This window comes from Xenopus laevis, chromosome 5L (genome assembly GCF_017654675.1).
Source record: "Xenopus laevis strain J_2021 chromosome 5L, Xenopus_laevis_v10.1, whole genome shotgun sequence".
Lineage (NCBI taxonomy): Eukaryota > Metazoa > Chordata > Amphibia > Anura > Pipidae > Xenopus > Xenopus laevis.
The window spans coordinates 104691818-104716844 of record NC_054379.1 but is presented as its reverse complement, the minus strand read 5'-3'; the positions used below and the strand labels follow the sequence as shown (position 1 = coordinate 104716844).

Genomic DNA, 25027 nt, shown 5'->3' with positions numbered 1-25027 from the left:
CTGTAAAATACCAGCCAGGTGGCAACCCTAGACCAGCACTCCCTGCATGAGACACAGTGATGGAAATGGCCAGAGCTGCTGGAATATAATATTTATGTGTGTGAGCTTGAGGTTTGGGGCATGGCCTGTTGCTGTGCCACACTCTGTGTGTCTGTATGTCTGTGTGAGAGCATCTCATTGAGTGTTGCCTTGTCCCTGCAACTGTTGCTATGTGCTCCTCTGTAGGATACAGCACCCACCACACCTCACAAGGCTTCCATCTGTAACATATTGCAATGAACAAGTTTTCCCTGGAAAGCTTCACCAGAGATCTTTAGTAAACATACATACAGATTCCTTCAGCCGACCCCTATAAAGACTCGTAGGGAAATCAGACATACGCAGGACTGAGCGGCTGCGACTTGTGACTGTGCGGCTGATGCTCCCCCTGAAACTGATAATGACCAGGCTGTTGTGTGTGAAACGATTCAGTGGCGGCAAACCGCGGTTTGTGAGTGCGGGGACCCCTCCCGCTGGATGCGTTACCTTGCTTACTCCTTCACCATCGCCCTCTCTACCCCCCACCATTTGCAGCTGTTCTACGCTTCTCCTTGGCTGCCCCGCCCACTTCTCCTCTCACTTATCGCTCCTTCTCTCGCTCTCTATCTCCTTCTCTCTCGCTTTCCTGCCCCTCCTCCGGTACAATAAGGCAGAAGTAGCAGCAGCAGTAGCAGTAGCAGTAGCAGCAGCAGTAGCAGTAGCAGTAGCAGCAGCAGCGGTGGCAGTGTCGGCAGGGTGTTGCTGAAGCTGCTGTAGTCAGGAAGGAGGGGGTGACGTCACGGTCTCTCCGCTCAACAGCAGCTGCAGCTCTGGGGAAGAAACGCGAGGAGGGATAAGGGAGCGGAGCCGCAACACTTAGCTCCTCCGCTAACATTTACGCCATAGTCATTATTTAGCATTGCTTTGCCTCATGCACAGAGAAGCCCCCTAATACTCTGCAGCAGCCCCTTCCTACTCATTCGAACCCCGAAGAGCTGCAGCCGCTTTCCTCAGCCCCTCACCGCCTGCAGGAATAGAGCCGACTTACACTCGGGAAGCAACTGAGCAGCACCTCATACAACACTCCGCCTGCCGACCTCCTTCTCCCCGACCCCGGGCCCGCCAGCGCCTCTGTGGACTCTCACCTGCGCCAATCGAGATCATGTGCGTCCGGACTGGGCACCGTTAATATGGGCTGTATCGGGAGCAGCGGGACCGCTGAGAGGAGGAGATTTGTGCAGAGTACTCCTTTATGTACGTGTGTGTGTATATATGTTTGTGTATAAATAGATATATGTGTGTGTATCGGCACTGGTACCAGCTCCAGTTGTCAGGTACCAGTGTGTCGGCGCTGTGCATGGAATGCTCCCTGGGCTCTACTGCTTCTCCGTTTGTTTATGGCTTTGGCAGTTGTGGCTGATGTTGTGCTGGCTAGTGATCAATGACGGTTGCTTTGCTACTATGTCCTTTTGCTCTGTCTCCTGAGCTTGGGGTGGCTCTGTTGGCTGTGGGGGGACCTGGGCTAATTCTCTGCTGATTGGCCTCTAGCTCTGCTGGCTGCTGTACAACAGGGGGGATAACATTGTGCTTCTAGCTCTAACTCGCTTTATACACTTTATTTCTGCACTGTCTTTGCTAGACTGGGGTAACATGCTTCCAACTTTGATACCAATAGGGGTTCAAATACTTATGAGTTAGACTAAAGCAATATTCTGCAGGATCTAGAAAAAGTAAGTAGTACTCTGCTGACTATGATAGGCAATACTCTGCTGCCTCTGGTACAAGTAGGGTAATACTCTGTGTTTGGGGGGTGCCCTCTGAAATCAAAGATGAAGGTGTTCACACATTTATACTATGCAAATGACAATTATATGAGTAATCAATATGCCAATGATTTCTCTTTCTCATATTAAGGGCAATTGCACAGGGGGCAATCCCACTGTTATGCCACCCATTTGATGTTCAGCTTTGCCTTTGTAGGCTGGTGCCATAACTCTTAGAAATGCCCCTCCATTTTCATGAATTGTATTTGCCTGGACCCAGTGGGAGCACTCATGGCATTAACCAAAACACTAGGAATCACAGCCCAAGTGTCATTGCCCAAAAGAGGATCTCCTTCTAAAAACTGGAAAGTTAATTACATTTAGAAGTAAAGGTTTATTGTCTCTTTTCTCACACTAGTGATGTGTGGGTTGACACAAAACCAACAGGACTTGCAGGTCGGCTGGGTTTGAGTTGACCATTGCGGGTTGGAGTTGGGAGTGGGTCATACTGGGGAAGTACACTCCTTCTCTGTTCCCGAAGTATGGAGTTGGAAGATACTGGTAAGGGTTGGGTGTGGGTTGTACAATGGTAACATTTTTCAGGTTAGGGTTGGGTGTGGATTAAGATTTTACAGGTTAGGAGTGGGTATGGGCTGATTTTTTCCTGACCCGCACATCACCAACTCACACCCTGCCATAGGTGTAAATGCCAAATCAATAAAATTATATCTGGGAAGAAAGGATCAACCAGAACTAGGTAAATAGTGTTTCATATACAGGCTCTTTTTCATATGAGGAAGAGTCTGCTTGAAACATGTAAATGTAGCTTACATTATTATTATCTGGGAATGGATAGGTCTTCGTTGTTTTTCTTTGGATTGGGACAGCTCCTTGTTCTGATGGGACGGGGACATTGATAGGGCTGCGATGATGCTGTGGTCGGTGATTACCTACCTGGTATAATGGTCTGTTTGTACAGTACTAGGGTTTTGCAGGATTTGGCAGTACTGGTACAACCCTTCTATGGCAGAGCTAGAACAATACTGTATTGGCTCTGCTACAACTGATTTTATTCTCTTCTGTTCCTGGAACTTTAGGTTTTTATTTCTTTTATGCTGTACAGGACAATGGCTTTACTGGTTTTATGCACTGTTTGCGGTTCTGACAAATTTTGGTTTTTGTTACCTAAATTTAGGTAATTTTGGGTTAAAGGAGGTTATAAAAGCCAGTAAAGTTATTTGCTTACATAAACAACCATATCAAAATTCCAGTTTTTAGGTGTTTTAAGTTCTACTTGTTCTGCAAGGCTGGTTTTACACTGTGTGAACTCTAGCATTCCAGATGAATGCTGCATGCATGTCTCTATCAGTCTGCCAGGTCGCAGTCTCTGTTTGTAGAGCCTGTGTTCTGCAGTTGTACATCATGTGTTCTGCAGATGTTAATAAGGGTTAGTCCACTGCATATTTTGACACATAGAAAAAAAAATCTCCTAACAGTATGGGGCAAATGTGCAACAGACATTGATAATAGAGAAACAAGTTATCTGAATGCATTGTGAACACGAATAAGCAGGCTTTTGCACATAATAATGCTTTTAAAATGCTGTTTGAATGTTGTAGGGTTAGGTGTAATCCTCATAGACATGATAGGATGCTGTTGGCTGTGGCTGGACTGATGCTCTGCAAACTATAGCAGTGATGCAATTTTTGGCATGCGTGGGTTAATGCTGTGCAAGCTATTGCAGTGGTTGGGCTAATGGGATGCTGGTCTTCATAGAATAATGTTATTGCTATGTGGCCTCTAACACAGTGGGGTTAATGCCCTGCTCTGATAGTGGTGGAATGAATGCTCTGCATTATTCTGTAGGGGGAAAGGTTGAGATCAGTTTGATTTTAACATGCAGTGACACATACAACAAATAACACTGAAAGTGACATAAGCACATACTCAGTGACACACTGCCAGAGGCACACACACACACACACACACATAAACACAGTCACCCACACACTCACACACACACACCTCTCTCCTGTCTTCTGTCATTGGACAAAAAAATCTGTCATTGGAGTCACAGCAGCATTTGCAGTGGTAACAGGGACTCTACATCTTTTGTCGCTCGCTTTTCTGTACTGATCTTTTCTATTACAGCCCTGGGGCCTCATTGTGATGGGCCCTTTCTTTCCGAGGTGAAAGGTGGAAGGGTTGCTGTTATTCCACCTTGCTTGTAGTGAGTATTCTGTTTGTTAGAAAGAGTGATTCACATTTAGAGCAGTGTACAAAAAAGACAATACACTATGCACAATGTTAATGCCTGTTTTAAAAACAGTAACAGCATGGCATTTAAATATGAATACATTTATCAGATAATTTTTTTTTCTTTTACATAGTCACTTGTTTCTCTAATCTGTGTTTTTTATCAATCTCCCAGTCTCTGGCAATGAAATAGGCACTAAAAAAAATGCAATGCAAGCTGTATAGGACAGGGACTCAGAATGGGAAAATGCATATAATTAGCAGTTTGTAAAAATAGAAAACGAGATTGTGAACATGTAAAACATTGGCGCAAAGCTTGCAGCCCTTTAAAATATAAACTTTTATTGAGTGAGTTTTATGTTTAGACTTGGAACAGTTATTATCCTTTATTTATATAGGCTTAGAAGTTTCATAGTGTTTTACAGATGTTATATGTCATCAACAACAAACACTCGGACCAGTTGTATAAGGAGCCAATTATATTCTGGGCTATATGAATAACAACATTCCGTACCTTTAATTATTAATAACATACAGTCAGACACAATGGGTTTTAACATTTTTCTAAATATTAAACTATATTTTGTTTTGATAAAGTGTTGATAAGAATGATAATTGTATTCAATTATGCTGTTGATTTTTCACACTAAGGATCATAGAAGTCAACTTTAATAGATATACTAATGCAAAAAACAAACATAAATTGACAAGCTAATACAAATTGTGTACCAGTTTGTGAAATATCACTACAGGTTTTTTTGTTTTTTTTTAAGATTTTACTGCATTGCAATGCAGGTATGGGGAAAGGTAGCCTCAACGGCTTCCAGTTCTACAGAGTTCCCACAACAAAACCTGCTGGGAAATCCAGAGCTCACAGAAATGCAGAGTAGCAGTTAGGATTGAAATGTTCTGTTTTACAGTAAAGGAAATCCAGTCTGTGTATCAAATGTATCTAATATAAGTGATTTTTTACTCTTTGCTTATTGTTGTGCAATGAATAGTTGGATTTAGTTGTCATAATGGTCTGCGGCATAGTAATTGGAACTGGTGGAAGATTTATCCACCTGCACATTTTCTCTGATGCAAAGACATTGCTGAGACATTCAGTTACTATTGTTCCAGTAGAAATCATTAATATTACAATACAATTGTGCCACGTATGCCTCTATGTTCCATTTATACAGTGCAGGGTTACCATAAGGACTCGTGGGGCCCACATAAGCCCATCTGCCCACATTCCTGATCCATCAAACTCGCCCAAATCCTCCTGATTCATTCAAATGCCCCTTTGCAGCAGTCTGGGAACCTGACAAAACTCCTGCTAGTCCCCCCCCCACCACCACACCTCAATAGCAGTCCTGATGCAGTGCACTAGGTATTCTATTCTTTCCTTATAAACAATTTTTTTTTTATTATAGTCTGTGCTTTCTATAACAGAGCATGTATAAAATAATGTAGTTAAAATACTCTGGGCAGCTAAATTGACTACTGATATCCAGTGAAATAAACCTAACCTTTGCTTTTATTATTTAAATGAACTATAAGTCAATTATGAAAAGTAAGGAGCTATAGAGTGATGAGGCTATGTGAGTAGAGAATTTCAGTTCAGATAGCAATTACATTAAAGAGAAACCTTTTTTTTATAATATTTATGGTTATTAATAAGTTTCTAAATATTTATAAATATGTTTTGCATTTTGATGCTTGGTGCAACCTCTTCAAAAAATGGCATTGCTGCGAAGGCTCCGCACATTAGTGAAATTAGCCTGCTCAGCATACAGTACTTGTCATTCACTTCATCCCTGTACAGCCCTGCATGCACAAGTAGTGCATTATAAATCAATACATATATGCATACATGACAATTATAAGAAGTGCTGGTTATTATGTAGCAAATTCCCTTACTAAAAGAAAACTAAAACCACTTAAGAACATAGAGAGTCAGACTGAGCATATATTCCTGGTACGACTGGTGTTCTGGCAGCTATCCCTCAAAAGACACTGACTGATTTGCTTTTTCTAGCCATTTAACAGCTTTTATGTGTCCCTACGTTGTTCAGTTCTGCTTGTTTCCCTGTAACAATGGTACAGTACTTGCCTAAGTCTGGAAAGTCACTTAAAAGCATGGACTGATCCTCATCTGGGGGTTATGCCTGACTGATCCTGACATCAGCAGGGCTAATCTTTTTTGGTAATACCTTTTTGATGTTGCAAGACTGATTACATCAGAGACATGGAGACCCTCTATACCACACATTGACTACTGATCAGTGTTCTGCTAACAATCAGCCCATACCTGTGCTGGGTGACCTAGTGGACTTTCCACTGCAGCTTAGTGAAATCTATAGAGTTGTAGGCTTTTCCTATGCACACTGTTGTACCTCATTTTTATCACATATACATTATGCATACATTTGTTATCTTTTAGAAGAAGACAGGATACAAATATATATATAGGAAAGAATGACCAGCAGCACCGAGATATTTAGTGAATAATCAAAGTGTATTAGAATAATCACATGTAAAGCCGACGACGACGTGACTTTTCTGTCCACACAGGGACCTCAAGAAATATCTCTGTGCTGCTGGTCATTCTTTCCTATATCTGATTTCCTTACCTTGCACCCTAGTTGAAACAAAAAGAGCGGAGTGCTGCCCACATTCGCTCTGGCGAATGGACGTAACTACGCAAATTCACTAAGATGCGGATTTTACCGAACGTTACCTCTTGCACCAGACTTGCCTTTACCACCTCAGACCAGGTGAAGTGCAATAGAGTAGATAGGACTTCCTCAAAATTTAGTTGAAAAATTCTCTAAGTCCCAAAAAACGCTGGCGTCTTTTCCTTTTTTCAGGGTGATAGGCTGCAAAAGAGCGTAAATTTTTTTGGGGTAACCCACTTCCTTCCTACATTTCCTAACATATGGCACATAAACTATGCACTGGGCTCAGGTGTAGGGCAATATAACAACTCTATTCTCTTTTATTAAGGTTTACAGGGCTTGTGTAGTGTATTTGTTGCAACATATACGTCCATTGAACTTTAACTTCCCGCCATATGCAAATTAAGCAAAGCTAGCGCAACTTCGCTTTGCTTGGCGCAGTAACGATAGTGCAACTTTGCCAACGTTCAGCACCCTGGACGCATCTTTGGATTTTAGTGAATTGGCGCTGTCCTGGCGAATCTACGCCTGCTGAAGTGTTGTTCTGTGAGCGAAGCCGTCGCTGGCTTATTTTCGGAGGTTGGTGAATTTGCCCCATAGAGTATATAATTTACTTCACTGTATGAACGAATCAAAGCTTGGCTCATAATCACTGTATATATTAAGAAGATATACTTGTTGTCATTTCATACTGCTGCTACTCATACTTTTACCAGTTCTTTGACATTTTCATCTGGGAAATCTTTAGTCGGAGCTATGATAAAAGAGGTTGAGATGGCTACTTGTAGGGTGCTAGCAATATGAGATACATTTGGAGCCAGTTGTTATTTTCTGTAAGGGTATTGTAATAACACATTCAGAGAAAGGAACCCAGAGCAACCAATGAGTTGTTTTAGTTGAAAATGGACAAGTGAATGGTGCATGTTGGTCAGCTGATACAGGCTAGGAGACATGAAACATACTTTACCTCTCTTATTAAAGGGATTCTAGTTTTACCAGGAACATGTCACTATACCTATGTAAACCCTAGCACTACTAATCTTTTCTACTGGATGTGCCCGTTTGCCTTACACCAGTTCACCACTCACTAATCTGCTTTACTCTCTGATACTCCTAGAAATTGAGTAGCTTCCGTAGTTATGTCATGCTAGGGGAGTGAGGCAATTTTATATTTGTCTTCCAGCCTATAAGAACATTGCCCGCCCCCATGTGCACTGTCACTCACAAAGCTGCTCTCCTTTAAGCCGTGTTGTAGAGTGACAGTTTAGTAAGTGGTGATCTAGTGGGAAGCAGGAGAACACCTCAATTAGAAAGCATGACATACACTAGGGTTTAGACATAATGACACATTCCTGTTTAAACCTGGAATGTTGCAGTATCACTTTAAATAGAACCTAATGTGCCCAGCACCTATTTGGTGACATCACTAGGCATAAAGATTGCTGCAGTGCTGTGGGTGGGTATGCAGTATTTTCAGACAGTGTTGTAGGTGAGTGTTCAGTATTATCAGACACAGCTATAGATAGTCCAACTCTATCTTACAGTAATTAAGTGAGTGTTCAATATAATCTGGCTGTGCTAAAGTTAACAAGCATTGGTGTTTTTGTACCCCCTAGTGCTCATGCACCTCTATCTGTGCTCTAAGTAAATGAAACCATAAAGGGGTGATTCACCTTTAAGTTAACTTGTAGTATGTCATAGAATGACTATTCTAAGCAACTTTTCAATTGGTTTTCATTATTTTTATTTTTTTTATTTTTTTAATTATTTGCCTTTTTTCTTCTAATTCTCAAAATGGGGGTCCATGACCCCCATCTAAAAACAAATGCTCTGTAAGGCTACAATACAACATGTATTGTTATTGCTAATTTTTATTACTGATCTTTTTATTCAGGCATCTCCTATTCATATGCCAGTCTCTTTTTAAGTGCATGGTTGCTAGGGTTATTTGGACCCTAGCAAACAGATGAAATGCTGAAATTGCATACTGAAGAGCTGCTCAAAAACGAAAAATAATAAACAATTAAAACCAGTACCAAAATCACTAAAAGTTAATTTAAAGGCTAACACCCCTTTAACTCTTACAATGAGTGTGCAGCAGTGTGAGTCTTCAACACCGTGAGACAGAACTTTAGGGGACATCAGGCAGTATTGGAGGTTGTGTAATGTTTTGTGTGTAATGTTATTAGAAAGTGCCGTAGTTGGTATGGTATGTAAGTAAGTGTGCATTAATTGTGGGTAACTAATGATTCTGGCATTAGTTCCATTAAGAGCTTTTAACGAAACATGTAATGATCACTCTGAGAGTAGAACTTTACTCTTGTGACAAAAATACTGCAGTTACTGCAGTATATCAATGTTTAATGCAACTAGAATCCACAAAAGCCTGCAGCCCTGTCTGGGGAAAGAAAACCAGCTTAAATCAGTTTATACAAATATCCAGAAGAATAGAAGACAAAACTACAGTCATGCTTCTCCAGTCGTGATAACAGATCAGTCAGACGTCAATTCCTTTTTGCAGTTCACATAGTGCTTTGGGTGAACATACAGGATCTAAATAGGTGAATCCTGTGGCTTTGTCATGGAATCGTTACATGCTGTGTGAATGTACAAATGCAGTCATGTGAATCTGCTAATAGAAACGGCTTAATCAGACAGTTCTATAGATTAGTGCAAATAATGATCATGTCATGGTTAGGTTAGTACTTAGGGATGTACCAAATCCAGGATTTGGTTCAGGATTTGGCCGAATCCTTGTGCCTGGCCGAACCGAATCCTAATTTGCATAAGCATATACAAATTAGGGACTTTTTGTCACAAAACAAGGAAGTAAAATTTTTTTCCTACTTTTTCCTTTCCCGCAAACCACCAGTTGTAGCAGCGCACTCTGGGTCTTCACAGAAATTGCCAACTTTAGTGTTTTAGTAAAAAGGTATACATTTTATTAATACATTTGATTACAAAAAAGCACTCCATGCTTCAGGACCCTAGGGCTACAACATGTGGAACACTGGACTAGTGGCTTATGAATCTCAACAATGTTGTTGCTGGTTTGAAAAATCAATTATGAGGCGGCACATACCAGGATCCATTAGTTTGAGGGTCACTTCAGGAACAAGCTCTCTACCAAGAATAAAAAAACAGAATTTGACAACTCTGTAGTAAACCCTACTTTTCTATATTTTATGTTTTACAGTATGAGGTCCTGGTAGACTTGATTGGTTAGGACTGTGGTTTGGTTCACTGTTTCAAATTGTCACTGGTAAACTTGGGGTCCTAGATGTCAGGGTTAGGGTTGTAGACTGCTTTTTGTGATGTGCTCTGCCTCCCACCCTTCGACTTTTTCTGCCTATGGCATCATTTCTTGTTTTTATTTGGCTGTTATTTTGATACACACAACCCATGTATAATCTACAATTTTTTCTATGACTAAACCACTGCAAGATCTTACTGGATAGAGGTGGAGATTGTAGACAGATGTAGCTGGTTCTTGTCAATGGACAATACTCACCTTTGTAATAATAATATTGCATGAGAACATAAAAACAGTGCAGGAAAGTAAGGGAAAAAAATAGTAAAAAACAACATTTTATTCTGGCCAAATAGAGAATCCCTATAGACCATGTCTGCCTAAACAAGGACATTCTTCAGGGCTATAGAAACATGTGTATGGGACCTGGGGTTTTCCAGATAAGGGATCTTTACTTAATTTGGATCAGCATACCTTAAGCCTGCTAAAAATCAGTTTAAACATGAATTTAACTGAGTAGGATTGTTTTGCCTCCAATAAGGATTAATTATATCTCATTTGGGATAACGGGTGTCTGGATAAGGGATTCCATACATGTACTAGTGAAGTCAGTGTCCTGACATGCCTGACAATAATCATACAGTATAATTACAAATTACTGTCTTTGTACTTTATCCTCAAACAAAATATAGCAATATTTCATCCACACCACTGAGCTCCCAATACGTGATTTAAAAGATAATCTAATCCTTTTGGACTGGTGGGAAACAAAACGGCATAAAATCTAACATGAAAAGGAAAAAAGTCAACATTTGTATTCAATGTACATTTAAGTTATTCATTCAGCCCTTGTGGTTGTAAACTGCCTGGAGCTACAGCGGTCCATGTTGTAGCCATCACTCTGTCAATGTCATACTCTCCCATGTCACAGTGAAGGCTATTCATTCCCTCTGCATTTTATCCCTTGGGTTAATATTTTGTATTTTTCAAGAGACACTGAGCTATATAGCAGTCATTTTTATTGTCTTATTTGAGCTTGAGGTATTTTCTCAGAACTGGTAATAACAGGAATATCAAAGTGGAAAACCGTGATCATGTATGTAGCAGTTTTACATTTTATAATCTGAATTTTTAATGACAGGGATGTACATTTCTAAAACTCATTGCTGACAGATTGATTAAAGATGTGTATTTATTATTTATATTAAGTAAGAAGGCTAAATTCATTCTATCCCTTACTTACTAATGTTTAACAAAAACTAAGCCTCCAAGCAGACTGCTTGTGTGTTCACATCCCAGAAAACACGAAAACTGTAAAAAACAGGTTATACACTCATCGTTTAATATTCCTACTGACTTATTTTCTCGTTGCACTTATATAGGGGCAAGTCAGTTCATAATTTATTAGCACTTCTTGGTACTAATAAATATGCAAGATGATTACTGAGAGGCAAACTTCATATGCTCAGTTGATTATCCAAAACTTTCATTGCAGTTAGATGCTGTAGGTGAGCAGCGAGTGTCCCTCACAAGATTCAGTTGCAAGTGTTGAGGCCAATAGCAGCTGTATGCCTGGCTCTGGTACTGGATTTCCACCAGAATTTAATAGCTGCTGGATAGAAGCCAATACAGTATAGCTCTGCCATAAAGCAGAGGTTTATGTTTAGTAAAATAGCCTGGCCATAGAACAAACAGCAGGTTTCTTTTGTTTTAAGGCTATTGATTCTTTTTATTGTTGTTACATTACACTATTATTACTACACCATCATTGGTACCATGTAATGGCCTTTCATTTCTGTATTTCTTCAGCATCTTTGAGATGGTGTCTTCTGGGACTTTAATAACATACCACATGACTTACTGACATTATCTAGATCCTTGCAGAAGCATCACCATCAAATTACCATTATATTTTCTTTTTTTTTCAGTGACTTCATGACAATAAGCTATATGCTAAGTGTTTATCATTAGCTAATTGGAAAATGGTTTTAATCTAGATGTTCACCTTTATATTAAATGATGTTACAAAATATATAACTGACTTTTCTATTGGCCTTTATTTTATATATATATATATATATATATATATATATAATACACAAGAGCCATGAATATCCTGTAAATTATATCCTTATAAACGGTGAGTTCTGATGTCATCAGTTATAAACGGTGAGTTCTGATGTCATTTCTGTCACATGACTCCCTAAAACTTGTGTATTATAATAAATAAAGTACCCCCAGTTGCAAAATATGAGGATATTAGAAGTTACCTCGGAGTTCCATGACCTGTATAAAAACACTCGGCCTTCGGCCTCGTGTTTTTATATGGTCATGAAACTCCTCGGTAACTTATAATATCCTTATATTTTACAAAAGGGGGTACTTTATTCACTATATAATCTACAGTCTGGTCATTTCCCTATGGGACCAGACTGTAAATTATATCCTTATAAACGGCGCGTTCTGACGTCGGAACGCGCCGTTTATTGGGTCAGCACTTCCTCTGCTGCTCACCACTTCCGTCTCCCTGCAGCTTTACTGTACCTCCGCTCTTGCCCTCTCCCTTCTGACTGCTGGGATTAAATTGTACTAACTCACGCAGCGCATAGGGCATGGAACGCTCCTCTCCCCAGAGCCAAAACTCTAAGCCCCAGGGAGCGGAGATGTCAGGCAGTGAGTGCCGTCTAAGGAGGCGGGTTTTAACCTTTGACCTAATTCCCTCCCTCTCCTGTTAGGAGCAGCGCCGCTGTTTAGTGACTGCTGCAGCCTCATGCAGAGTTCGGGCTGCCAAATAGCCCTGCTGCAGGGAGGCTCTTTAAGAGCAGCAGCAGCAGAAAAACTTGTGCTCCAGAAACACAAATCAATGGGGAATGATCAGCGCCTCTCTCCCTCTTCTGCCCCTCCCACACCCTGTCACTCTTCAGTCTTGGAGACTGGGTGGGTGGGGAGACAGAGTGTGGACGTCACAGCTGTGCTGCACCGGCACGCCCCCCTCCCCTCTGCTTCGCTGGCTGGAGTCAGACTGTGTGACTGCCCTGTGTGGAGTCTGGGGAGACAGAGTGTGGAGGTCTCGGCTCACGAGACTTGAACAGAGAGACTGCCTACTGCAGTGTGCCACCACCTACCATGACCACATGGTAAGCCTCAGTCAGTCTGTGTAGGAGTCTTCTCTCCCTCAGCACTCACACAGGCATACCCCTCCACAACTTCCCTTCTCTCTCTGAAACTTTAGATTATAATGAATAATGTACCCCCTACTTGAAATTTATAAAGATATTAAAAGTCACCTCGGAGTTATGTGACCTGTATAAAAGCACTCGGCCTGCGGCCTCGTGCTTTTATATGGTCACATAACTCCTCGGTAACATAATATCTTTATAAATTACAGTAGGGGGTACATTATCCACTATATATATATATATATATAGATTCAAGATGGACCAGCACTCCAAGTTTTTCAATCAAACAAGTGTTTATTTTAACATCACTCAAGTGTCCAACGTTTCGGCCCACATTAGGGCCTTTATCCTTGATAAAGGCCCTAATGTGGGCCGAAACGTTGGACACTTGAGTGATGTTAAAATAAACACTTGTTTGATTGAAAAACTTGGAGTGCTGGTCCATCTTGAATCTACATACCCTGACTGACCAGGCACCCACCCATACCGAAAGGAAGGAGTGCAGGTACTTTATGAACATTTATTTATATATATATATATATATATATATATATATATATATATATATATATATATATATATATATATATATATATATATATATATATATATATATATATATATATATATATATACACACACACACACAGTCCAGGTGTGTATCTGCACTCTGACTCGAACAAATGGGTGCTATATCTTAATGTGATGAAGAGCGATGAAGAAGATAAGCACTCTGATATTTCTGATTAATAATTATTTATTCCACTGTGCATACCAACGTTTCAGTTGGTATGCACAGTGGAATAAATAATTATTAATCAGAAATATCAGAGTGCTTATCTTCTTTTTCATTGTAATTCCCACCAAGCTGCTGCCTGTTTGTAGGGTAATTGAGGTAAAATAAAATCGTTAAAACTCCAAGCCTCAGAGTTTCAGAACAAAAGGTAAATATTTCCAAAACCAGAAAAAGACAAACTAATTACATATTATTATAGAATAATGCTGGCTATATCAAACTAATAGTTACTTTTCACAACAAATTTAGGGTTTCCACAAGGTAACATGCTGGCATGTACCCTTCTTAATCAGAACTATTCTGATAAGCCTGTCTTTAATATAATTGCCTTAAAGGGGTCATCCACCTTTGAGTTAACTTTTAGGGGCACATTTGCTAAGGGTCAAATATCTAGGGTTAATAAACCCTCAAATTCGACCCTCGAGGTAAAAATCCTACGAATTGGAATTATCGAATTCGTAGGGTTTACCGCAAATCCTACGATTGAACGATCAAATGATTCGAAGGATTTTAATCCATCGACCGAAGGATTTTCCTTCGATCAAAAAAACTTTAGAAAAGTAATGGGGAAGGTCCCCATAGGCTAACATTGTACCTCAGTAGGTTTAAACTACCGAAGTATGTAGTCGAAGTTTTTTATAAAGAGACAGTACTTCGATTATCGAATAGTCGAACGATTTTTAGTTCGAATCGTTCGAGTCGAAGTCGAAGGTCGTAGTAGCCTATTCGATGGTCGAAGTACCCAAAAAAAATACTTCAGAATTCAAAGTTTTTTTACTTCAAATTCTTCACTCGAGCTTAGTAAATGTGCCCCTTAGTGTGATGTAAAGAGTGATAATTTTAGAAAATGTGCAGTTGTTTTTTATTTTTATTATTTGTGGGTTTTGAGTTATTTCTTTCTATTTAGCAGTTCTCCAGGTTGCAATTTCAGCAATCTGGTTGCTAGGGTCCAAATTACCCTAGCAACCATGCAATGATTTGAATAAGAGACTGGAATATGAATAGGAGAGGACCTGAATAGAAAGATGAGCAATAACAATAAATTTGTAGCTTTTGTCAGTGACACCCATTTGAAAGCTGGCAAGAGTCAGAAGAAAAAGGCATAAAATTTAAAAAATAATAATTATGAAGACCAAATGAAAAGTTGCTTAGAAGTGGACATTCTATGACATACTAAGGCGGTTATTTATTAAAGTCCGAATGCCAAAAATATGAGGTTTTTTTTACTATAGAATCCAAATTGTTAGCGCAAAAAAAAAAACAACTCAATTTTTTTTGAGATTTATGATACCCAGAGGATGGAAAAAGTCAGAATCCAAAAATCCTGCATCTCAGACCTACTGAGGTTGTGTATAAGTCAATGGGAGAGGTCCCTATCCTATTTGGAATTTTCTGTGCTCTGCACTGGAATTAGCCCAAAAATCTAACTATTTTGGACTTTACTGCAAAAAAATAAAAAAATTCTGTCTTTTTGTGAAAATCGTGGATTCTAGTTTTGGTCGGATTTTTTAAATTAAATGAAATTCAAATTTTGATAAATAAGGCCCCCAAGCTAATTTTATGGTTAACCACCCTTTAAATGAGAAATAAACGGTATCATTAACTTGTATTGTAGACATTTAGGACAATTTGCACTTGTTTTTGAATCACTTGGACTGACTGACCGACTAACTGACCCTTGCACCCAGGGTTGCACTGGAATGTCAGAATTCAGAAAAAAACCTTTGTAAATTAATAGAAAAAAATATAATAATAATTCTGGCCCTTGAAACAATCTATTTTGTGGTTGCTGGGTCACTGACCCTAGGGACCAAATTGCATTTCAGTTTGTAGAAAGGCAAATAATCAGCAAAACACACAAGAAAAGCCCATTTGCAAAACTGCATAGAATTTATAAACTGTGATTTATGAAATGTTATTTTAGAAGGATAGTGCTACATACAGATATAGTATATAAGTGGATTGGTCAGAGCAAAGCAGTTTTTAGTAACAGAACAAACATACAGAGTATTGCATAAAACACTATATATATATATATATATATATATATATATATATATATATATATATATATATATATATATATATATATATATATATATATATAAATATATTTTGGCAAGTCATTGTCATGTATTGTATCATATACTGTATGTTAACAATTTGGGCTTGTACATCACAAAATGGCTTATGTCATTCACAGAGATTTTTTTTTTACATTAGTCAGGTTATATGATGAAAATGGGGAAAGAAATGTAAATGTCCTGCTTCCATATTACTTTTAACTCCTTTTACATAAATTATTAAATTTTGAACTGTGCTTAAATAATGTATGGATCCCTGAGGAAAATAGATGACTTATGTTCCCTAGTAGAGTGCAGTGTAGCTCAGAGCACTGAAATTCCCCACAGAGCTGTCGGCCTGTTATCAAGCAGTAATGTCAAGTACAGAGGTGATGGTCGCACTTGTGGATTAAAAGCAGTCCTAATAATTCATGTATTAAGCAGCCTTTCCCAAATATTGTGCAACGATTCGAAGGATATTCCTTCGATCAGGAAATTGTTAGGAAGCCTATGGGGACCTTCCCCATAGGCTAACATTGGCCTCGGTTTTTTGGTGGTGAACTCGGGGGTCGAAGAAATTTTTATAGAGACAGTACTTCGACTATCGAATGGTTGAATAGTCGAATGATTTTTTGTTCGAATCGTTCAATTCGAAGTCGAAGGTTGTAGTCGATGGTTGAAGTAGCCATATTCGACCATTCGAAATTCAAACTATTTTTCCTCTATTCCTTCACTCGAACTAAGTAAATGGGCCCCTTGAGTTTAAAGGAAAAATAGTTTAAAGGAAAAATATTGTTGCAGTTCCATTACCATCTGTGGAGATGGGGGAAGAGAATGACTATTGTGGATTATCGGTGGGTGGATTGTGGGTTACACAAGCAGGGAATTAGAATTGCAGTGGAGGGGTCCTGTAACTTGTTTTTCTGTGGGGTCCCAGGGTCAAGGAGGTATTCCCTGGATAGCTGGTTGCTATCATGGGTTATTGTCAGAAGACAGAGGAGGCACAGAGGTGTGTGCCTTTCGTTTTTGCTGAAAGGGGTGAGAATAATTACAGCTTCAAGGGGCCGAGCTCACATGTATGACAAGCAGAAAGTGCCATATACGTGAGCTCTGCCCCGTGCATCATATTGTCAGTTTCCACAGCTGTTCTGGGAAATGCTAATAAAACATGGAAATATGGGGAAAACATGCTGTGCTGCACAATATCAAGCATTGTTTGAACTTCAGCCTCTTAAAGGGGTGGTTCACCTTTTAGTATGTTATAGAATGGCTAATTCTAATTCTGACTTAATTTTTTTTCTTTTTCATAATTTTTTTTAACTATTTGCCTTTTTCTTCTGACTCTTTCAAATGGGGTCACTGATCCCATCTAAAGCAAATGCTCTGTAAGGCTTGTTATTGCTACTTTTTATTACCCATCTTTATATTCAGGCCCTCTCTTATTCCAGTCTCTTATTCAAATCAATGCATGGTTGCTAGAAAGATTTGGACTCTAGAAACCGGATTGCTGAAATTGCAAACTGGAGAGCTGCTGTTTAAAAAGCTAAATAACTCGAAAAACACAAATAATAAATTGTCTCAGAATATCACTCTCCATACCATACTGAAATGTAATTAGAAGGTGAACAACCCCCTTTAAGAAAAACATTTGAGAATACATTTAGGGTGCTTATTTATTGTTTATTGTTACATACAGACTTACACCACCTTACCATTGGTCCACACATAAGATTCTTTGTTGCTTGTGTCACTGCAAATCCATGAACTATCTCAACCTATGCAGGGATTTACCCTTTTCCATCATGTTTTTGGAGTCGTTCTTGCTGCCTAACTTGGGATTGTTATCTCCACATGTTCTCAGTAATTCCTGCGTCTCCCCACAGTGGAAGCTCTACATGTGGAGTGGAATGAGGGAAGGTGTACTGCTGCACTTTTCCATCAGAAAAGTTCATCCTTTGTTCGAAGGTTTAATCTGCGGGTCCCCACGGACAGCCAGGAGTTCCTGGAGGTGACACATACCTTCCCTCACTATGAAATGGTAATGTAATAAAAAGATGCAAAGGTAGCACCAGGTCTATATCTGATTACTATGGGTTAATAGACCTGAGGCAAAGTTTGCAACTTTATTGCATCACTGCCATGACTTATTTTGTGCATATTTGCTCTGCCACGTTTTGAATGGGCTGCTTGCAAGGGACTTGGGACAAGTTAAAACAAGGTAAAAAAAAACATAATTAATGTCAAATGTGATCGACCAGTTATATCATCTTGGGATTTCTCAGCAAACCAGCCTTCATCACAACATAATACAATGTGACCTACACATTATTGTCTGTTCAAAAATGCTGTTCACTTTAGGATGTAAAGATGAAGAGATAAATTTTCCTGTAAAGGCTACAATTGAATACTAGCATGGTCTCTGATACTGAGCATGCAGATATTGGCACTTTTACATTACAGGCATTCAAGTTATGTGGGATCTGAAACTGCCATTTTAGGGACACCAATCAATTAATTGCCTTTCTGAATTGTGTTCAGCACTGAAGTAGAATTATATTTTTATCAGCCAATCCAAAGTGTAGAAGGCTGTGGCTATGTAGGACCAGTAACACTAAAATGAAAAGGTTATGTTTGCATGTAAAGGGCAGGGTGCAAAGTGTGAAAAACAAGCATTAGTTAACGAAATGGACAAGGTTTGGGTGGGTTCAGAGGGTAGCTTAGAATAAAGGGACATAGCCAAGAGAGTATAAGTGGCCTCATTAGTTTGTCTGAAGGCAACCCTGGAGACAACTTTAATAAGTAGGTCTAACTGGGCCATTGTTGCCATTTTCATAATTTTTCAGAACAAATATGCCCTATATAGCACACACGATTTTTTTTCTTGAAGTATAAGTTACTATGACCTTAAAATTAAAACCAATACTTCAGGGGGCATTCTGAATAATCATAGGATATATACTGCAGGATAAGGAGAAGCAGCTTCTTCCAATTCCACCTGCCCTCACCTCTTTCATTGATCTGATCAAACAGCTCTAGGAGTCCCCCGAAAAATGATGAGCAAAAGTAATTAAATGTTTTCCGGGTCCCCTCTACCCCCTTATCCTCCTGGGCTCCCATTAGTCACCTCAGAAAGCTACAGTTTTATTAGTAGTTGGTTTCAAATAGTATCCGACTACTGTGACAAAATGGCTGCTACTTTATAATGGTTAGCTAAACTAAAGCTCTGTCATAATGCTGGACATGAATCATAACCTAGCAAGAACGCAACCCTATTAAAGGACCTAATTGACAAATTTTATTCTAGTAAGCATAACACAAGATTACATACAGGCTTGACTTACTAAACCTTACTTATTGAATGACTACTCAAGGTTTTCTTGTACTTTCCGGAGGGTTTTCCTCTCCCTGTGTCTTCAGGATTTTTTTTTCCATTGGCAAAAGAAGCAGTGCGAACCAAGTGCGTGCGTAACTGCATGCAACCGGGAACGTGCGTGCGTAACCGTGCTCAACCGAGGACGCACGTGCGTAACCGCGCACAAAGCATTTTGCCTTCAGAGAACGCACCCACTTTTCACTTAGGTAACAATTGCCGGACTAGGGGTAGGCTGCATGTGAGGTACTTGCCTGGCGCCACCCAAGTTTTGCACCCTAGGCACATGCCTCTTCTGCCTACCCCTAGTTCCAGCCCTGCCCACAGCCACTGAACTGTGCATATCTTTGTCATTTGTCCTTAGACATGGCCAAGGCTTATTGTTTATGGGCATATTCTCCATTGGCTTTTCTGCTGGTGATTAAAGTAACCTTTGAAAAAACATAATCTATAGTCTTGGAGATCTAGTGTAGTGAATAAAAGCACAATACTGTATTCCATGGAGCTGGATCAAAGAGTACTCAAACTCAATCTCAGGGTTCAACTGCCTTTTAAAGTGGTTTAAATTTTATATTGAATACTTGACCCTAACCTCATATAATGATAATACATGCAAATATTCATGGAACATCCAGGGCAGCAAATACATTTTCACCCAAAGCTTACCACATCTGGCATTCCCAGTGGGAATATTTAGAAATGCAAATTAAACATTCACCCCAAATCACATTCTTACTGGCCTTCAGGCTGAGTCCTCTGTACATCTGCTGTTCCTGGCTCATTGGGGACAAGCCTTAGACTCTGCAAACTTGCACAGGCAAGACCCTGGAGATGTTAAAACAACAAACATCTACATATAAGGATTCAGTTAGTTTAAATGAATGGGCAAGGATAGTAACATATAGATATATTAGGAATAATCTGCAAAGATTTACACTACAGTATTCAGTCAATAAGGGAAAAGCCAATGTATGAGAAAAGTTGTAGGTAAACCCATGTAAACCAATACCTTTACTAGGGAAGTCACCTTTTTGTTATACTAAACATTACAAAAAAATACAAAATGCAATATAAAACTTAACATTGTGAATAGTAAAACAAAAGACCCATGAAGTATTAAAAATAATAGGTTTTCATTCATAGTCTACTTTAGAAAATATATTTGTTTCCACTGCAAAATGACTGTACTCTCCTAAACTGCATTAGTTACATATTTGGGGGTGAACATATGGTGTTCCAATTAAGCAATATAATTGCTCTGTGCATGTAAATAAAAATGATTAATGGTTCATTATAACGGTGATATTTATCATGAGTTTGGAAGGAATTAAAGAGACAGTTTATCTTAAAGCAAAAAAGCCTTTTTAAAAGCCCAGGTCTCCTCCAGAGGCCTCCTGAACCAAAACAACATCTGTTTGAGGTATAATTTGCCAGGGATTGCTGACCTGGAGCTTGTATAGTTGTATAGTCAGGTCCAGATCAGCTTCAGCTGCCAATGGTTCTGGGACTAGAGTGCTTGGAAAAAAGAGTCAGATGGTGTGAGATTGAGCCAATTTACCCTGTTGCACTACGCTGATTTGCATTAACAGGTACAGAAACAAGGGCAGTATTATGGGTCCCCTGTGGTGTGGTTCAGGGTTTTAAAGGAGAATTAAACCCTAAAAATGAATGTGGTTAAAAATGCCATATTTTATATACTGAACTTATTGCCCCAGCCTAAAGTTTCAGCTTGTCAATAGCAGCAATGATCCAGGACCTCAAACTTGTCACAGGGGGGTCACCATCTTGGAAAGTGTCTGCGACACTCACATGCTCAGTGGGCGCTAAGCTTAGGGATCGTCACAAATTATCAAGCAGACAAAATGAGGTTTGTCTGTAAAATAAGCTGATGCTACAGGGCTGACTATTCAATTGATGCTAATTGCACTGGTTTCTGTGCTGCCATGTAGTAATTATCTGTATTAATTACTAATCAGCCTTATATTGTGGCATTCATATTCTATGTGTACTGTATATTGTGAGTTAGTCTCTAAGTTCAGTAAGTGACAGCAGTACAGAGCATGTGCAGTGAATCAGCAGAAAAGAAGATGGGGAGCTACTGGGGCATCTTTAGAGACACAGATCTTCTCTGCTAAAGGACTGTGGTTGCCTTGGGCTGGGACAGAAGCCCAGAACATAATGTACAACATTCCTAGCCTACTTCTTTAGTTAAGCTTTAATTCTCCTTTAACAAGACTTTCATTCTCTGGCTAGTCCTGACCTCTCTTGAGCACAGATGGACCTCCAGGGCCACAGTCATGTTTACAGATGACCCCAAAGTAGTAGGAAAAGCATGTGTTAGAATGCCATTATCTAGCATTGGTAAGTATGGGAGCTACAGGATACTGTACTGTGCTGCAGGGAAAGACTAATTTATATGGCATTGATTTAAATGGTCTAGATGAAAGGGAATAGATTTAACCTAGCTGCTAAATCTATTCCCTTTCATATTGCACTGCTGTTTCCTCCCTCCCCCACTCTCATATTTATTTTTATTTCTCTTCCCACCTGACATGTTCTCTCTCTGTATCCTGGGAGATTGTCTTTATGATGAGGTTACCATAGAAATTTACCTTGTTGATGTAGGCTCTCTGAGAGGAGGTGGATAATGAGGTGGGTGGAGAATATAGATGCCACCTGTTACGAAAAAACTTATGCCTGATAAAGACACTCCGAGTGCATTATGTTTCCCACTTTCTCTCTGACAGAACATTTGGCAGCATGCTGTGATCCTTTCTGGTTTCCTTATATAATGCGCTGCAGAGCTATGTGGGGTTTTTTGCTCTCTCCCTGGCAGAGCATTGAATGGCAACGTCTGTGTGGGTGTTCTGCAACAGAGGTGAACTCAGTGCTCTGAGCTCTTCTTAAAACATTAGGCATGTGCCCCATGCTGTCTGCTTTTAATGAAGTTCTGTATTCAGAATACTTTTTCTACTGTCTCCTCGTTGAGTGCATTTTAAAAAATATCAGGTCAGTGCCCCATGCTACATTTTTGTTGTATTTTTGGGAATGTTTCTATGAGGAGAGTCCTTGATTTCATTTTATATCCAATCCCTTCACCTACTCCTTCTAAAGTCGCATGAATTCCTTAGAGGGTACCCAGTAAAGTAGTGCTTAAGAAAATACCTTGAGGTTAGTTTAAAATGTATGGCAAACATTGAAATATCACTGTTGTTTACAAAAAGGCGAGTTGAGGCTATTTTTTTCAATATCCTGTGTCATACATATGTGTAATGTCTTTCATATTGCAAGATTATTCCCTGCTTTATGTAAATCTATGTTCCATCTATAGTTATATACTTCATAAATGTAGCCTGAAATATGATGCTTTTTATTGGCCAATAAATCCAGTATAGTATGCTGTAGTTACATTGGGGGGGGGAGGGTTTAAAAAAACTCTAATGGGTTAATGTAATAAAAGTCACAAATAGCAAAACAATTAGCACAAATAAGAATAAAAAGTCTAATTTCGCAATGTAATACTCTTCCTTAAACTGTTATTACATTGAGAACTTTAATTGCGCATTGCAAAATTTAAATTGCACATTTCCCACTTTTAAGAAGTGCTTGAAGGTGTCGTAATCTTTTGGAGCAAACATAACAACATTTTTAGTAAGAAGTTTTATTACATTCACTGTGCCCTGGCGCTAACTATAAAATTTGCAAACCTCCTTTTCCACTGTCGGAAGTGGTCCTAAACAGTTTCCGGGTTCACAAAAGCTATATAAAATTTGCACAAAGGCACATTTATTCACACAGAGGCATAACTTTTCACATTGCGAATATTTTGTCAGTTACCGACTTTTATTACATTCCCCCATAATTGTTCTTATTATTTAAAAAATTCGACCTAACTCCGAACCATGACTTAAAATCTGAACGAAAATTGTATGTGCCGGAAAAGTTGCAACGAAATTGTGCGACAATTCAAATAGTGCAACTTTTTTGAATTGTTGTCCGAAAACCACACATTTTTCGGATTTTCAAACAAAAACCAGTGTCAAACAGCCCAAAACTTTAGAAGATCATGAAGGCAAGAAACATCTTCCAGTTGTGAAAGGCACATTTGCCATTGACTTCTACAGGACTTTGAAAGGTTTTAGCTGGAGTATTTTCAGATTTGGATTGTAAGAAACTTTGGAGAATAATAAATCTCGAAAAAAAAAAAAAAATCCCTTACAAACTAGAGCAAAGAAATTTGAGGCTTAATAAATAGGCCCCTTGATGTCATTTAAAAGAAAACAGCAACATTGTGCATTAATCAGGCAAAATCCTATCCTAAAAACAGAAGCTCTGTCTCCATATATTTGGTGCTATTAATACAGATTTATGTTGATCTATTCATGATTCATTTAGAATGATAGCACCTTATGCTCAGTGAAAATTATTTCTTTATTTTTATAGGGATGCCAATGGTGGAAGGTGGGTCTTTTGACTGGTTGTGAGAGGAGTATAATTACTTCTGTATCCTTTGTAGCATATTATGTTGATTGGGAGTTTATTGCAGTAAAATATTCCTGCCCATAACATCCGATTCCTCTTCCTGGCAGTGTTTTGTGTACTTTGCTACCAGAATTGTTGAATAAGTGAGAAAAGATGAGTCTGTGATCAATTTCTATTGTCTATTGTGTGTTGCAGTGCATGAAATGATACATTTTTAGTTTTGTTTAAAATGAAGAAATTATTATTTTAGGATAAACTACTGGTCCAAGTTACCTTCAAAATTGGAACCTTAGAACAGGACCTTAGAATCGTGGTTCTCAGGTACAGATATGGTATCCGTTATCCGGAAACCTATTATCCAGAAAGCTTCGAATTACTGAAAGGCCGTCTCCCATAGACTCTATTTTATCCAAATAATCCAAATTTTGTAATTGATTACCTTTTTCTCTGTAATAATAAAACAGTACCCTGTACTTGATCCCAACTAAGATATAATTAATCCTTACTGGAGGCAAAACCAGCCTATTGGGTTTATTATATGTTTACATGATTTTCTGATTTTCTAGTAGACGAAAGGTATGAAGATCCAAATTACGATAAGATCAGTTATCCAGAAAACCTCAGGTCCCAAGCATTCCGGATAACAGTTCACAGACCTGTACAAAAAAAAATTATTACTTGGTTTTAGGTAACTAGTCCAAGACTAGGAAATACTCTAAGGCAGTGCTGTCCAACTTCTGTGGTACCGAGAGCCAAAATGTTACTGGCCTATGTGGTAGAGGGCCGTTAATGGAAGTAAGTGTTGGCCACTCCCCTTTTTAAACCACACCCGCTGTAAACCACACCCATGTTACCACAAGAACTTTTAAGATCATATCCACATTAACGGTGGTAGCATACCAAATAACCAAATGGTTGGTGCTCACTGCAGGGAAATCCCTCATCACTCATATGTGAAAAACTGAAGTCTTGTTAAAACATACCCTTAAATCCATATGCCTCATCCTCCCCTGTGGATAATACAATTACCAAATGCTAACAAACCCCAAGAGCAAACCCCTAACAGGCTTACATTCCACAGGCAGCACTGGGCAAGTAGAGAATGGCACACACAAGCAGCACTGGGCAAACAGAGAATGGCACACACAAGCAGCACTGGGCAAGCAGAGAATGGCACACAAAGGCAG

At 39.1% G+C, this 25027-nt stretch overlaps 1 protein-coding gene across 2 annotated transcripts in view; it reads left to right on the top strand.

The window, feature by feature from the left end:
* The first annotated feature begins 595 nt into the window (after nt 1–595).
* fam131a.L (family with sequence similarity 131 member A L homeolog) overlaps nt 596–25027 on the top strand; it is a 37961-nt gene continuing 13529 nt past the window's right edge. The window contains exons 1-2 of one of the 2 annotated variants that reach the window (XM_041563207.1): nt 596–1272; nt 17872–17996. In XM_041563207.1, the coding sequence (XP_041419141.1) occupies nt 1209–1272; nt 17872–17996 (189 nt within the window). In that variant the 5' untranslated portion in view covers nt 596–1208. Of the gene's footprint in view, nt 1273–17871; nt 18027–25027 lie in introns of both variants that reach the window. The other variant, XM_041563206.1, reaches the window with a different exon arrangement.